At 49.0% G+C, this 14,795-nt stretch overlaps 1 protein-coding gene across 1 annotated transcript; it reads left to right on the top strand.

Annotated features, from left to right (window-relative positions):
- The first annotated feature begins 1,112 nt into the window (after positions 1 to 1,112).
- Positions 1,113 to 2,890, top strand: LOC145801660 (uncharacterized). Its single transcript, XM_082893394.1, has 4 exons — positions 1,113 to 1,353; positions 1,447 to 2,034; positions 2,116 to 2,214; positions 2,423 to 2,890. The coding sequence occupies exons 1-4, from the start codon at positions 1,252 to 1,254 to the stop codon at positions 2,831 to 2,833; spliced, it is 1,200 nt and encodes a 399-aa protein (XP_082749520.1). The 5' UTR covers positions 1,113 to 1,251; the 3' UTR covers positions 2,834 to 2,890.
- Positions 2,891 to 14,795: the final 11,905 nt, after the last annotated feature.

The following is a 14,795-nucleotide window of genomic DNA, read 5'->3' as shown; positions in this document are numbered from 1 at the left end:
GTTGAACACGCAGCCCAAACTTCAAATTTTCTAAACACGCAGCCCAGATAGATAGTGAACACGCAGCCCACAATTTAACTGAAAGTTGAACACGCAGCCCAAACTTCAAATTTTTCTGAACACGCAGCCCAGATAGATAGTGAACACGCCGCCCACAATTTAACTGAAAGTTGAACACGCAGCCCAAACTTCAAATTTTTCTGAACACGCAGCCCAGATAGATAGTGAACACGCAGCCCACAATTTAACTGAAAGTACATGTAGCTCATTCCACTTCATCGGCATACAGCCCATTTCATCTCATTGGCACATAGCCCATTCATTCCATTGGCACACAGCCCATTCATTTCATTGGCGCACAGCCCATTCATTTCGTTATTGACACATGTATTCATTCTGAATGCAGGTTGGTTCCCGCAGTGTGCGGGGGTATGGTTCTACCATCGCGCGGGACTGGTATGCCGAGCTCCCGGAGGGTGTCCGAGACTTGGTAGACTTGGCAGGGTTCGGGCCCTTCTGCGTCGGGTTGTCACGTTGTCCTGCCAGGAGGACACTGATGGCAGCCTTGGTAGAGAGATGGTGGGACACCACCAACTCCTTTCATTTCTCTGCTACCGGGGACATGACCATGACCCCTTTTGACTTCGCTGTATTGACCGGCCTTGACATCGGAGGTTGGTCCATCCCCTACGATGAGGATATGGGTGAGTGGGAGGCCGCCTGGATGTATCTATTGGGGGCTCGCCCACCTGTTGACAGGGTCTCTGGGAGAGTCCGATATACTTGGTTCTCTTCCCATTTTCGGCGGGCGGAGATGGTGCCTGAGACTCCCGAGGAGACAGAGCAGTATGCCCGTGGTTTCCTTATGTTCCTCTTCGAGACTACCCTGTTTGCCGACAGAGGGAACACAGTTGGGCTATACCTGCTGAGCGCTCTGGTCGACCTATCACAGGTCAGTAGATATGACTGGGGTGGCGCCGGCCTGGCTACCCTTTACTTTTATATGAGCGCGACCTCTCGCGGGCGGGGTGATTTACTTGGCGGCTACTGGAGAGCCTGGGAGGTACTTTTCTGTCTTCTTGATTTACATTTCTGCTCTTCATTACTTGTACATTGCACACACAGCGCACTTTTACAGTCTGTATTTTGCTCTCAGCATTTCGTACTTACATTCTGCATTGCTTTTCTCAGCTATGGGTCTATGTATACTTCCCATCATTAGCCCCAGAGTTGGAGGTGGCGGGGATTCTCATGACCCCATATTCATTGGTGTTCAAGGGCCCGCACCGGCCGAGACCTCGAGAGACCCTCCTTAACCTGCGACAGTACTTTGACACTGTGCGACATTCAGAGGTACCTCAGAACTTTCAGTTCCTTTCATTTTCATCTTTGATTTGCCCTGTATATTCTCGATTTCTGATTGGTTTATGCATTTATCATCCGCAGATCACATGGCAGCCCTGGGTGTCCCTGGGTGATGGTCTCCGACTTCAGTATACCGGAGCGTCGGACATCTCCCAGTATAGGGTTCTGCTTGAAGGGCCGGTTGGCAGGGCATGGTTCCTGGGGGAACGCTTTCTGCGCCAGGTATGGGGGTATCTTTCTCAGGATCCTCCCGCAGTACCTCCAGCCAGTATGCGGACTGCTGACAGGCTCTCTTACTCGGAGGTAGTCGGCGCCATGCTGGGCAGTGATGCTTTACTATATGTTGAGGAGGGGGACTACGCCACTTACCGTCACATATATTTGATGCCTCCATTGACGGGAGCTCATATCCCGATGATGAGGTCTGCCGGTATGTCATCCTCGGGCCAGGCTCGGGCTGCAGACGCCCCTTCTACTAGCAGGGCTGGTACATCTAGAGGTGGGAGTAGACCGGTTCCTCCGGTTCCGTCGACTTATCCTCATCCCGGATGGCCAGATATGCCGACTGAGTTGATGGCGTGGCAGTATGGGGCTATCTCTCCGACTCCGATCCCGCTAGAGCCTCCGATGCCCAGTGATCGATACGCCATTGATCCGGACTCACCGCCGGTATGCTCCACTTTTTTCATTCATCATTCAGATGTTTGGACACTCTTCTGTTCACTGATGATTATGAGCTCATTTTTGCAGCCATCGCGAGGGTACATGGAGGAGGTGGTTGGACTGGTGGCCACACTCGAAGGCATGGTCCTGCGTAGGGAGGCACAGTTGTCTGTCGCGGGCATTCAGGTACGCTTCAGTTTTCTGGCATTTATCATACTTCTGATGATATGCTGATTTCTATTGCATCGATAGACTATTTGTGTAGAGCACATCTGACACACACCCCACTTGTACACTGTATTTACATGCACCCACTTTACGTAGCCTTTGCTTGTATCTGTATCTGATGTATATATTTGGACTGATGTATTTGAATTGAACTCTTTGTTTTTAGATGCCTTCATGGTCCGGTCAGCCGCAGGCCAGGCCACCTGGGCCTCCTTGGGGAGCTGGGCCATCTGGGCCTTTTCAGGGGGCGGGGCCATCTCGGCCTTCCCGAGGATCCGGGCCATCTAGGCCTTTTCGGGGAGCTCGAGGAGGGCCTGTCCGCAGACGCAGGGCTCACGTTGTGGAGGTGGAGCCTGATGAGGAGGAGGAGGATGTTGAGGAGGAGGAGGAGGCTACCGATCGTCAGTCAGAGACATCTGCTGAGGAGGGGGGCTCCGGTTTTGGCTGGGGGAATAGAGGCGAGGCTGAGGGGGATCCTGAGGATGACAGCTCCGACTCAGATGATGATGATGGTGCGGAGGTTGTCCCGCAGAAGAGGATGAGGAGTGCTTCTCGTTCCCGTTCCCGAGGACTTTGATGTTGCTATTTCCTGCTTTATTTTTCTTTTTTGCTAGTAGTTTGTAGCACTTTGCACATTGTTAGGCAGTTTTATTTTTTTGTAAAACTTGTACCTTTGTTCGTTGTAAAGCATGATGAAATGAAATAGCTTTTGAAAAGGTGTTTGTATTTTAAACTTTTAGCATCGTATCGCATCAACTTATTTTGCACAAGAATGAAATTGAATGGGAATGTGCATTGTGTAATCACCAAGTCAGGTAGTGAACCGACGCAACAAACTAAACAACTCAACTTACTAAGATATAACAGGACCTTAGGAAGTTTACAACTCGATAAGCAAAATGCAACAATGTTGACAACGCAAATAAACAAGACTTTAACAAAAATTGTTTAAACAGAGAACAATGGCTCAAAAACACGAAATACGTCCGCTCGACAAACAACTCGATAAGCAAAACAACAACTCGATAAACAAAACAAAAACTCAATAAACAGAACTCAGCAACAATAGAGTGTACTTCTGACGATCTGGGCACTGGAACGCATCCGAAATGAAGGCCTTTGACTCTCCCGTTGCATGGGAATGCTTGAAACTTTCCTCAAAGAGTAAAACAGGGCCAGGGGGATACACTGCAGCATTGCCGGCCATCCCTGGGAGCCGGCCGGCCATTTTTGTGGAGAGAGACAGCTGGCCGGCCATTTTTGCAAAAAGTAAATGGCTGGCCAGCCAGAAAAGGTGGCCGGCCGGCCACTCAGTCCTGCAGCTACCAGATTTTTGACACGTGTCCCCGTGAATAGTGTTTTTCCTTCTATAAAAGCCTCAACTTCGGGAACATTCATTTCATCTTAGTTTTAGACAAAGATGGAGGCGTTTCTCGCAGAAAATCTCATATCTTGGATCTCTTCTTTGGATGGCTCGGAAAAGCTGAATTTCCGGGGTTTCGGCTTGAATGCACTATTCACGCTGAGCCGTACTCCGCTACAGCTTCCTTTTCTCCATGCCGCGGCAAGGTTCTGGAATCCAGTGACGCACGTTTTTAGCTTTGGCGGCCAAGAGATGTGTCCCACTTTCGAAGATTTTCAGGTTTTGATGGAGTCTGAATGCTCTGAGGTGATCTTGCCCCAGCTCCGTTTTGGCCATGCTCAGGCTTTAGGGCGGATGTGTGGGCTCGCGGCGCATGATGCTCGATCTTTAATCTGCAGTGGGGAGCTGGACATCCTCGGCTTGATCCATCGTTTTTCCGACGCCGGTGACCGCAGCAACCATTATTGGCAGGGTTTCCGGCAACACGCCCTCTGCTTGTGTTTGTTGTCTCACTTTCTGCTTTCCTCGGGCTTTGGCGGGGCTAGCATTCGCCTGATTGAAGTCGCCCAAGGCTTGAGAGAAGGGAAGAGCTGTATTGCCATGACCTTGGCCGAGACACTGGTGGGCTTAGATTCTGTTTATCGCCGGGAGGTGACCAGGTTTGCTGGGAGTCCACTGCTGCTACAGGTAATGTTTCCCATCCAACCTTACATATATATTTGCTCACGTCACTCGACCCTCAGGCTCGTTTTTTCTCACAAAACCCTTGTCTTACTTTTCTCTCATCGTACATCTCTCTGTTCTTTATTCTCTCATTTTCCATCCCTCCCCTAGGTATGGTTAATGGACAAGTTGCAGGTTGTGGACTCTTGCCCGGCCTATTCAGCTCGAGGCTACTTCTTTCGGCAGCGTCTAGTCAATGCTCTTGACGAAAGGTGGTGGTTCGATTGGATGTGCAATTTGTCCGCAGACGGCATTGCTTGGCGTTGTCCTTGGCTCAACCTCCCGGCAATGAGCTATAGTATGTCCCGGCTGATTGGGATCCAATTGATTGGTCTAACCCACTGCGTATTTTATTTTCCGTTCCGGTTCCTGCGTCAGTTTGGCCATGATCAGACTTGTCCACCGGAGGGGATTGAGTACCCAGCCGCTTTCCCAATCCGGGGTGCACACCTCGCCCGATATGCCACAGCATGGAGGACTAGAGAGCTCCTGGCCCCTGCTTCCATTTTCAGTTGCACTTTGTCCGATGAGTGCATGGATTGGCTCAATGAGGAGGCACAAGTTGGGCCTAGCTTGGCATCAGATGCTCCGTCCAGCTCTGGGAGGGGACGCAGAGATACTTGATTCAACTATGCTCCAAATTTATTGCTTATTTAGCATTTTCAAGTTTTCTTTATGAATGTACTAAAAAAGTAACCTCGATTGTATGCAAGAGCAGGAGAACTCAGTTTTGAAATCAATGAAATTGAAAGTTGTGGTACTGAAAATTTTCCGCTTTTGGTCCAAAAATGGTCTTAGTCGTAAAAAGATTAATTTGAACAAAGTCAACTTTTATTAAAACTTTTCAAAACTATTTTCGATGTGGATCAGAACTGGACACGCCGAAAATCTGTCACTGAGATGCACAACCCCAGATCCCTGCAACTGGAAAGTTGCCCCTAGTCTGAAGAACAATGCGGCACTCCATAGCAACGGAAAGTTGCCCCTAGTCTGAGTAACTTTGTACCGTCGCGGCAACGGAAAGTTGCCCCTAGTTTGAACAGCATTGTACCGGAGATCACGATAAATGCTGATGGATAAAGATGACTGAGATGATCAAAATGGACAGAGTTGATCAGGGAAAAGTTTATGGCTGAATTTCGATGTGAAGTTGCCTACGTATCCCAAAGATGGGAATCAAGCCTTACGTAGTTCAGGCTGAGGTTCACTCGAGTATTTTCACTCTCCTTTTGCGCTCTAACTTTTGCCAAGGCCGCCCTTTGCGGGTTTTCAACCTCGCGAGCTCAGTTTTTATATTTTCTAATTTTTTTGTGCTCTGACTTTTGCCTAGGTCGCCCTTTCGGGTTTTCGGCCTAGCGAGCCTCTCAAGGATAGTATTTCTTCAACTTGTCCATATTGATCGGTTGTGAGAACTCCAAGCCATCTAGATCCATCAGAACCACAGCTCCACCTGACCAGATAGCTTTGATGATGTAAGGACCAGTCCAATTGGGTTTGAACTTGCCCCTTGGGTCGTGGATGGGAGCTCGGTTGTCTTTGAGCACCAAATCTCCTTCTTTCAGATTCCTGGACTTAACCTTCTTGTTGAAAGCCCTGGCAATTCTGCGTTGATAGCCTTGGATGTGGTACAGTGCTTTCAGTCTTCTTTCATCAAAGAGCATGAGTTCTTCGAATCTGCTTTGCTGCCAATCTGCTTCGGCTATCTGGCATTCAGCCAATACTCGTAACGACGGAACCTCAATCTCAATGGGTAGAACAGCCTCCATTCCATAGACCAATGAATATGGAGTTGCTCCAGTAGAAGTTCTGATTGAAGTCCTGTAGCCCCACAGAGCAAATGGCAGCTTGTCTGGCCAGTCCTGATAGGTTCCCACCATCTTCTGCAGTATATGCTTGATATTCTTGTTGGCGGCCTCAACCGCTCCGTTGGTCTGCGGCCGGTGTGTAGATGACTTATGGAAAGCCACATTGTATTTCTCCAACAAGTCTACCACTTCTTTCTTGAAGTGGGAACCATTATCTGAAATTATTTCGTTTGGCACCCCGTAGCGACAGATGATGTTGTTCCTGATGAACTTTACGACATGCGACGCCTTCAACACTGCGTATGATTGGGCCTCGACCCACTTTGTGAAATAATCTATCGCTACTAGGATAAACTCATGCCCGTTTGACCCCTTCGGGGTAACAGCTCCGATCACATCAATTCCCCAGACTGAAAAAGGCCACGGCGAAGTCATGTTGTACAGTTTTGACGGCGGGATGTTCATGCGGTTTGCATGAATTTGACACTTGTGGCATCGCCGAACAAAACTAATACAATCCTCCTCCATAGTTGACCAGTAGTAGCCCTGTCTGAGGATCTTTCTGGCCAGCATTACTCCATTCATGTGTGCACCGCACTCCCCCCCATGGATGGCTTCCATCAGGCGTCTTGACTCTTCAGCTTCTACACAGAGCTTATGCATTCCCAGATGACCCCTTTTGTACAGCTTTCCCCCGCAGATAACGAACTGAGCAGCCATTCTTCTGACAGCCCTCTTATCTTTGGCATTTGCCCCTAGTGGATATGTCTCCTTTTCCAAGAAGTTCCAGATGTCGTAATACCAGGGGTTGCCGTCTTGAACCTCATCTATGGTGGAAATCGACTCGTATGCTGGCGCAAACTTCTGATCAATAATGACTGGACGCATCCGGACTCCGGACGGGATGTCTATCATAGAAGATAGAGTTGCTAATGAATCTGCAAACCTGTTGTTCTCTCTTACGAGGTGGGTGAAATTTAGCTTCTCAAACCGAGGAATTAGCAGATCCAAGGTTTGGTGGTAAATTATCATCCTTTCCTCCTTGACCTTCCAATCTCCTTTTGCTTGAGACACAACAAGGTTCGAGTCCCCAATGACGTCCAACCGTCTTGCCCCTAGTTCCAGGGCTGCTTCCAGGCCAGCAATACATGCCTCATACTCTGCTTCATTGTTGGAAACTTTGAACCGGAGCTTGAATGCTAAAGGGATACGGGAATCGTCAGGCGCTATCAGCAACACCCCTATCCCATACCCATACTGGTTTGACGCTCCGTCAAAGTACATCGTCCAAGTTTCATCTTCGACGTGCAGAATGGCTTCATCTGGGAATAGATACTCAAACGCTTCATCCCCCTCAACCGGGTGGTCGGCAAGGAACTCCGCTACCGCTCTCCTTTTTACTGACTTGCGCGTTACATACTTCAAATCAAATTCGGAGAGCAACAGCAGCCATCGAGCTAGCCTACCCGTAAGTGCTGGTTTCTCGAAAAGATATTTGATGGGATCCAAACGCGAAACCAACATTACTGAGTGAGCTAACAGGTAGTGCCGCAGCTTCCTAGTTGCCCATACCAAGGCCAAACAAGCCTTCTCCAGCGGTGTATAGCGGGTCTCGTAATCCAGCATCTTTTTGCTCAGATAGTAAATGGCTCTTTCCACTTTGTCTTCTGACTCCTGCGCGAGCATGCAGCCCATGGTAGTCTCAGTTACTGAAAGGTACAGTATCAACGGTCTCCCCGGCTCTGGCGGTGACAACACAGGTGGGTTCTGTAGATACTCTTTGATCTGCTCAAAAGCTGTTTGACATCGGCCGTCCCATTGGAATTTCTTTCCTTTATTCAGGAGACCAAAAAGTGGTTCACAAGTCAAGGTTAATTTAGAAATAAACCGTCTTATGAATTGCACTTTACCCAGAAAGCCTCGCACCTCTTTTTCAGTCCTTGGTGGTGGCATTTCTAAGATGGCCTTGATTTTGGAAGGGTCGACCTCGATGCCCCTTTGTGTGATCAGAAACCCTAGCATCTTCCCTGCTGTAACACCAAACGTGCATTTCTGGGGATTCAGTCGCAGCCGAAACTCTTTGATCCTTTGAAAGAATTTTTGTAAGGCGGTGTAGTGGCCCTCTCTATCTTTGGACTTGACAATCATGTCGTCCACATACACCTCGACCTCTTTATGGATCATATCATGCAATATTGTAGTCGCTGCCCGTTGATACGTAGCTCCAGCATTTTTCAACCCGAATGGCATCACTCTATAACAATATGTCCCCCACGGGGTAGTGAACGCAGTCTTCTCCCGGTCTTCGGGTGCCATTACTATCTGGTTATAGCCTGAGAAACCATCCATAAACGAAAGCAAGGCGTGTCCTGCCGTGAAATCCACCAATTCGTCAATGTGTGGCAAGGGAAAGTCATCCTTCGGACTGGCCCTGTTCAAATCTCTGAAGTCTACACAGACCCGAATTCTGCCATCCTTCTTTGGCACCGGAACTATGTTGGCCAACCAAGTTGGATATTCAGTTACCAGCAGGAACCCTGCGTCAATTTGCTTGGTGACCACTTCCTTAATTTTGAGAGCCCAGTCCGGGCGAATCCTTCTGAGTTTCTGTTTGACAGGGCGGGCCTCGGGATCAAGAGGGATCCGGTGCTGTACAATCTCAGGATCGATTCTAGGCATGTCTTCGTAGGACCACGCAAAAACATCTTTGAAATCTTTTAATAAAGCGACTAAGCGCTCGCGCTCCTCTGAAGACAACGTGGACCTGATCTGGACCAGCCGCGGGTCCTTCTCAGTACCAACATTCACAGTAGTGATTTCATCCATTAAAGGTTTAACAAATCTTTCCTGCTCTTGATCAATTAATCGTTGCAAAACTGGGGGAATTTCTCCCTCACTGTTTTCATCAAAATTTTGAAAATCCTAATTTAAGAAATAAATCAAAGGCACAGAAAAATACTCGGAAACCACATCCACATCATTCTCATTAAATATTTCCAAGCCGTCAGATTCCTCTGTTACAACAGACTCAAAAGAAAATGAAAAAGACGACCTAGACAGGACTGTGGCATCCGGGTTATCACCCCCAGGAATACCGGATTCAGACTCAGTCGAGCTGGAATCTGATTCCGATGCACAAGATTCGGTAGAATCAGATTCCGGCTCACTACCTGACCCGGAGCTGCTACATAAAAAGCCTTCTTCATATTGCCAGATGAGAGAAGGTGCGATAGATGCATCCAAGATCGGCGCTGGAAAGCCTGCGGCTATTTCATCTCCAATCACAGAAACCGAAGAGTTATCCCCCAAGCACTCTTGGCCGATCGGAGGATCTGATAGTAGACTCGCCAGTGTTACCCCCATTTCAAGCTCTGTGCCCTCAGGATCCACTGCTTCACATTGCTCAACCTCAGTTGGTGGGTCTGTCTGCGCTTCGGCAACGTCATCCCCAGATAATTGTATGTCGAAGAAGATTTCAAAACCAGGCATGCGCGTCCCCTCCGCGTTTAGCCATGGCTCCGGGAAGCCGCAGAATGGAAAATCTTCCCCCTCCCGGACGAAACGTCCGTTTAGGGTACCCCAGATGGGCCTGTGCATTAAATCAAATGGCTTCCCGGCCTTCTTTTCCCTGGCCCTTCCGGCCATTTCTTTTCCTTTCCTCACCCAATCCTCCTTGGTGGGCAGATAACCCAGTCCAAAGGCGTGGGGGTCGTGTGGCACTTCGGCCAACACTGAGACGCCCTTCCGGCCGCTTCTCCCTAATCCCATCCCGGGGGTATGTTTTAGCTTATTCATGAGGTAGATAGATTGTGCACTAACGTACATGCCCTCATTCGCAGCCATGACATTCTGCACCACTTGAGCCTCGGCCAAAGTGAACCCCGACAAAAACACATCCTCCGTGCCATGCTCGATCTCCAAGACGGGTGTGGACACTTCCGGCGGCGGATGGATTGATGAATTCCCAAAAACGATCGCTACCCCTTTCCCGTGGGGGTACTTTAGCATCTGATGTAGAGTGGAAGAGACTGCTTTGACTTGGTGCAACCACGGTCGCCCCAAAAGTAGGTTAAAGGTTGCGGGAACGTCCAAGATATGAAATTCGATGCTGTGTTGTCCTGGACCAACCTTGGTTTGAATTTTAACAGTCCCCATCACTTCTCTGCTGGTATTGTCGTATGCTCTGATCACTTGGGTAGTTGGGACGAAGTCCGCGGGTTTTAACCCAATTGCATATGCCGTCCTGGTTGGGCATACATTAATCGCAGACCCGGTATCAACAAGTACCACCGGTATCCACTTATCTCTACATTCCACAGAAATATAGAGAGGTTTGTTATGACTTGTGCCCTCAGGCGGTAGCTCCTTGTCCGAAAAGGTTAATGCCGGGGAACCTCCTCCCGGAAAAACCAGCCCAACCAACTGTTCAGGCGTGGTGTCTATGGAGAGTTTGGACTTGTCCATAGCAGATAGGACAGCTTCTCTGTGTACTCGTGATGCCATTAGCAGTCCCCAGATGGAGATGTCCGCTTGTATTTTCTTTAACTGTTTCAGCACAGCCTCATCTTCAATCTGTTTCTCCTTCTGTTTCTCCGCTTCTCTATCCTTCCCGGATGCCTCGGGTTGGTCCAGGTGTGGGGGCTTGAAGTACCGCCCACTTCTTGTCATATGGTCAACCTCATCGAGGTACCAAGTATCATCCGGCTGGCCACTTCCCCAGTCTTCATCGGTGTGGGCAAGACACAAGTCGTCATCTTCCCACCACATTCCGCTGGCAGCCAACAGACACCTGTCTGGCTCCAGTTTAGTTGCGCTCGCAGTATTCTCTGTCCATATGCTCGCAGCATCCTCCATTTTCGTGCACACAGCACTTTCGGTCCCCTCAGGGCCTTTAGCTTTCCTAATTCTCTCAGCCTCCTCGAACTTTTCTTGTTCCAGCTGCGTCAGTACAGCTGTTTGTTCAACATTTCTCGTATCCATAATGCCCATGTCTCGAGCGGAATTCTTAGCACCGGCGCTCTCCGGCGATACAACTTGACTTTCGGCCATTCCGGCCACAACTGATACTTCCGCCCCTGCCGGGCTCTGTTCTGATTGGGCTTCCCCCACTGCATCTGGTTGATCCTCGAGCCATCCAGTGGCCTCCGCTGATCCCTCATAATCGTACCAATTGATTGACGCCTCCCCCAGCTCCTGGTCATCAAGAAATTGCAGGTTGGCAAAGTCCTCCTCTACGACCGTCAGATCATCTGCCCATAGCCCAGATCCATCTCCTCGGATCATGCATAGCTCTCCTGTCTCTGGCAATTCTATACTTAGCCCAATTCGGCTCGTTGATAGGATATACTTGCTTGGATCATAAGCTCCCCCAGCAAAATTTTGTCCAGTCCCAGATTCAACAATCTCATTCTCTCCCAAAATCTGCCCTGCCCTGTCTTCGAAGGTCACCACCATCGGTTCTGGCTGGGTTTTAGAGATGTCCACCATGCACAAGAAGTCAGTGCAATCGGGAAGGAGCACCTCCGGCTTGGGTAGGTGGGTGGGAGTAATATAGATGCTAGGATCGTAAGATGCGACCCCAGTCTGGATAAAATTAATTCTTTTGGGAGGGGGAGTTTGGTTATATGGTGGGAGAGGGTTGGTTGTGACATTGGGTTTATCAGGAGGCGCGATCACCTGTTTGTCAATAAGATCTTGGATCTCATGACGCAATCTGTAACAACTGTCGGTGTCGTGACCGTGTTGTTGGTGATATACGCAGTACTTTGACGGGTCGTAAGAGGGGGGGAGTGGATTCGGTAATGGCTTTGGCTCCAGGGGTTTCAAATGATTTTTCCTGATCAATATTCCCAGAACCTTGGTCAGAGGCATATATAGTGGGGTAAAGGTTCTTTGGCCTCGCGGTTGGAATCGGTTGTTTTGTGGGTTGCTTCCGGACGCGCCGGAGAATGGTGTGGCAGTCATGGGCCTTGGAAGGGGAGAGGGAGTGGTGGTGACCATACTAACTTCCGAGGTTCTCGTATTTGCAGCGCCACTCGGGCCTGCATTGTTGTTACGATTGAACGCCCTCCTCGGTTGTTCTCTGTCATGGTCAAACAGACCTTGTTTTATTGCGTCTTCGATTTGCACCTCCATATCATGTAAATCTGCGAAAGTAGGGAAGGGGACTACAATCATTCTCTGCATCAACTTCGGGTGGAGATTGCGCACAATCATCCGGATTTGATCTTTGTCAGTAGGCCTTAAAGTCATTGTTGACGCCTTTGCCCTCCATCGGATCACAAAGTCCGAGAAAGATTCCTTGGGCTCTTGCCTTGTCGTTTCAAGATCACGGGTTGTGATCTCGATCTGAGTGTTGTACGAATATTGTGCGACAAAGGCCTCAGCCATTTCATCCCAATTCTTTTTCACTTCATCTTGTAATCTTGCGTACCAATGGGAGGCCACACCCGACAGGGTTCGGCCGAATAGTGAGAGCTTCTGTGGTCATGTTAGGCCCATTGGCCGCAAGACATCTGCAAACAGTCGGATATGGACCATGGGGTCGCCGGTCCCGTCAAAGCGGTCGATTTGTGGCATTTTGAACCTATCGGGGAGTGTTACGGCCTCCTCGGTATATCCATCTTCGATATCCGGCATAGCCTTGACCCCTTGGGATTTCTTGAAGAGCTTCTCCAGTTTGCTCAATTTCAGAGCTGTATGATCAACCTCGACCTCGAATGGAGAGTCCGGGTGATTGGGTGTATGGACCTTGGACAGTTGCGGTGGAAGCGGGGGCGGAGCTGGCCCCGTTGGAAGATTTGTGTCTTCTTGCAGATTTTGGATAGTCGGCACAGTATTCTGGGTGTTTGGAGGAGCGTTCTGAACAGCAGGTGCCTGCTCAGGTAATGGGGCTCCTGCCGGAGGAGGAATTTGGTGTGAAGCAGATGCTGTACTCTGTTGTTACAGTCTGGTAATCAGCTCAGCTTGCTGGGTCATAATCTCAGCTTGTTGCTTAGCGAGTTCATCCCGGCGAACGGCATCCTGTTGCATGGCCCACATGGTTTCCTGCATTTGGCGCATCATTTCCTCAACTCCTGTTGGTGCCGTCATACTGTTTTGATTTGTCTGAACTACTGGCAGATCTATCTCAATGGGAATCTCAATCCAACTGTCCACTGATGGGGGATACCACTGTTCTGGTGTTCTTTGTTCAGATACACTGCGCTTTTTCTGCTTCCTTCTTGTAACAGGGGGTAGAGAATGGAACACTGGCTGTCCGTCGATTAGATCCTCAGATCGATGGAGTCGACGACCTCGTGTCCAAAGTGCTCAGGGAATGTCTGCTGGGTTGGAAGCAATCGTGCTAAAACTGACCTAGCAAAAGATAAATAAAGCGAAAAGGAAATAAATAAACAGATAAACGGACAGCATAATAGCTTAAAATAAAATGCATGACACACAGCCGGGCATAATCAACACACAGTCAATAAGCTGAATACACACTGTCCTCAAACACTGATTATTATCCCTGTATCACTGTCCCCTTAAACAGAATCTGATATCCGCAGATAACTAAATCTCAAATACTTGGTTGATGCCCGCAGGCCTGATACCCAGACTCATGTACTGAACTGATGCCCGCAGGCCTGATGCTGACAATACCGAACTGATGCCCGCAGGCTTGATATTCAAACTCATATACTGATACTGATGCCCGCAGGCCTGATACTGACAACACTAAACTGATGCCCGCAGGCTTGATACCCAAACTCATATACTGATACATGCATTCCTGTAGAGACGCACTCTAAAGCACATAACAGATAAGTGAGAGCCAAAACACCCCTATGTTGGGGTAGGGTTTCCCTGTTCTATTGTGTCAGGAGCTAGGGTTTCATTACGCACGCAGCGGTTTCAAACAACCTATAAACGGGTAAGCAACCTGTCCTAATTTGGAATGGTCACTATGGATCCGAATATGCACTAGGTCGAATGGTCAAAGAGGGTGCCCCGGTAAAACCGGGGTTTGTGTTCCCATACTGGCAGAGCCCACAACCGGTCAGCCTTATGGTCGTGCCTTGACAAGACAAGCCTCCGGCAAACCGTTCAGGAATAGCAGATGGCAAACACGGTGTCCTAGGCGCACCAATGCAAATGCAATGCAAAGAAACACACAAGCGTAGTCAAAAACAGATATCAAGAGTTCGAGTCAAGTTCTCTAAATCCCCAGCAGAGTCGCCAGAAACTGTAGACGTCCCCGAACGCCCCGGGAGGGTTAGTCCCGTTCTGTTCATTTGGGGTCACTACAGCTCGGACTCTTAAATGTCACGGTTCCTAATCCGAACCAAAGAGTCCAAATCTGGCAAATCGTTTTGAGAAACTGATTTTTTGAAAAAGTAGTGCCAAATATGGACTGCTTTGCCAGATACAGAGTCGCCACCTAAATATTTTATTTTGGAAAATTTAGGAAACCCTGACTCGGTGTCAAGAGGACACGTGTCCGTCATCACCAAAGTTGCCTCGGCTCGGGAACTTGGGTACGATTGGGGAAGGTCACTTCGTGAGCACCCCCGCTCGCCCGGTCATAGACCGGCCTCTACTAACCATGATATCTAGTTTTGAAAACATTGTGAGTTCTTATTCCGGTTTATTAGCCTAGGTTGCTA

This window comes from Camellia sinensis, chromosome 10 (genome assembly GCF_055761805.1).
Source record: "Camellia sinensis isolate YWXY chromosome 10, ASM5576180v1, whole genome shotgun sequence".
NCBI classification, from domain to species: Eukaryota; Viridiplantae; Streptophyta; class Magnoliopsida; order Ericales; family Theaceae; genus Camellia; species Camellia sinensis.
Note: the sequence above shows the minus strand (reverse complement) of the source record. Positions and strands in the feature narration are given on the sequence as shown.

Bases quoted from the DNA above. Each gene is read 5' to 3' on its own strand.
- LOC145801660 (XM_082893394.1), top strand. From the start codon at position 1,252: ATGACCCCATATTCATTGGTGTTCAAGGGCCCGCACCGGCCGAGACCT. The intron at 1,354-1,446 runs GTACCTCAGAAC...TATCATCCGCAG, and splicing joins ACACTGTGCGACATTCAGAG to ATCACATGGCAGCCCTGGGT. The intron at 2,035-2,115 runs GTATGCTCCACT...TCATTTTTGCAG, and splicing joins TTGATCCGGACTCACCGCCG to CCATCGCGAGGGTACATGGA.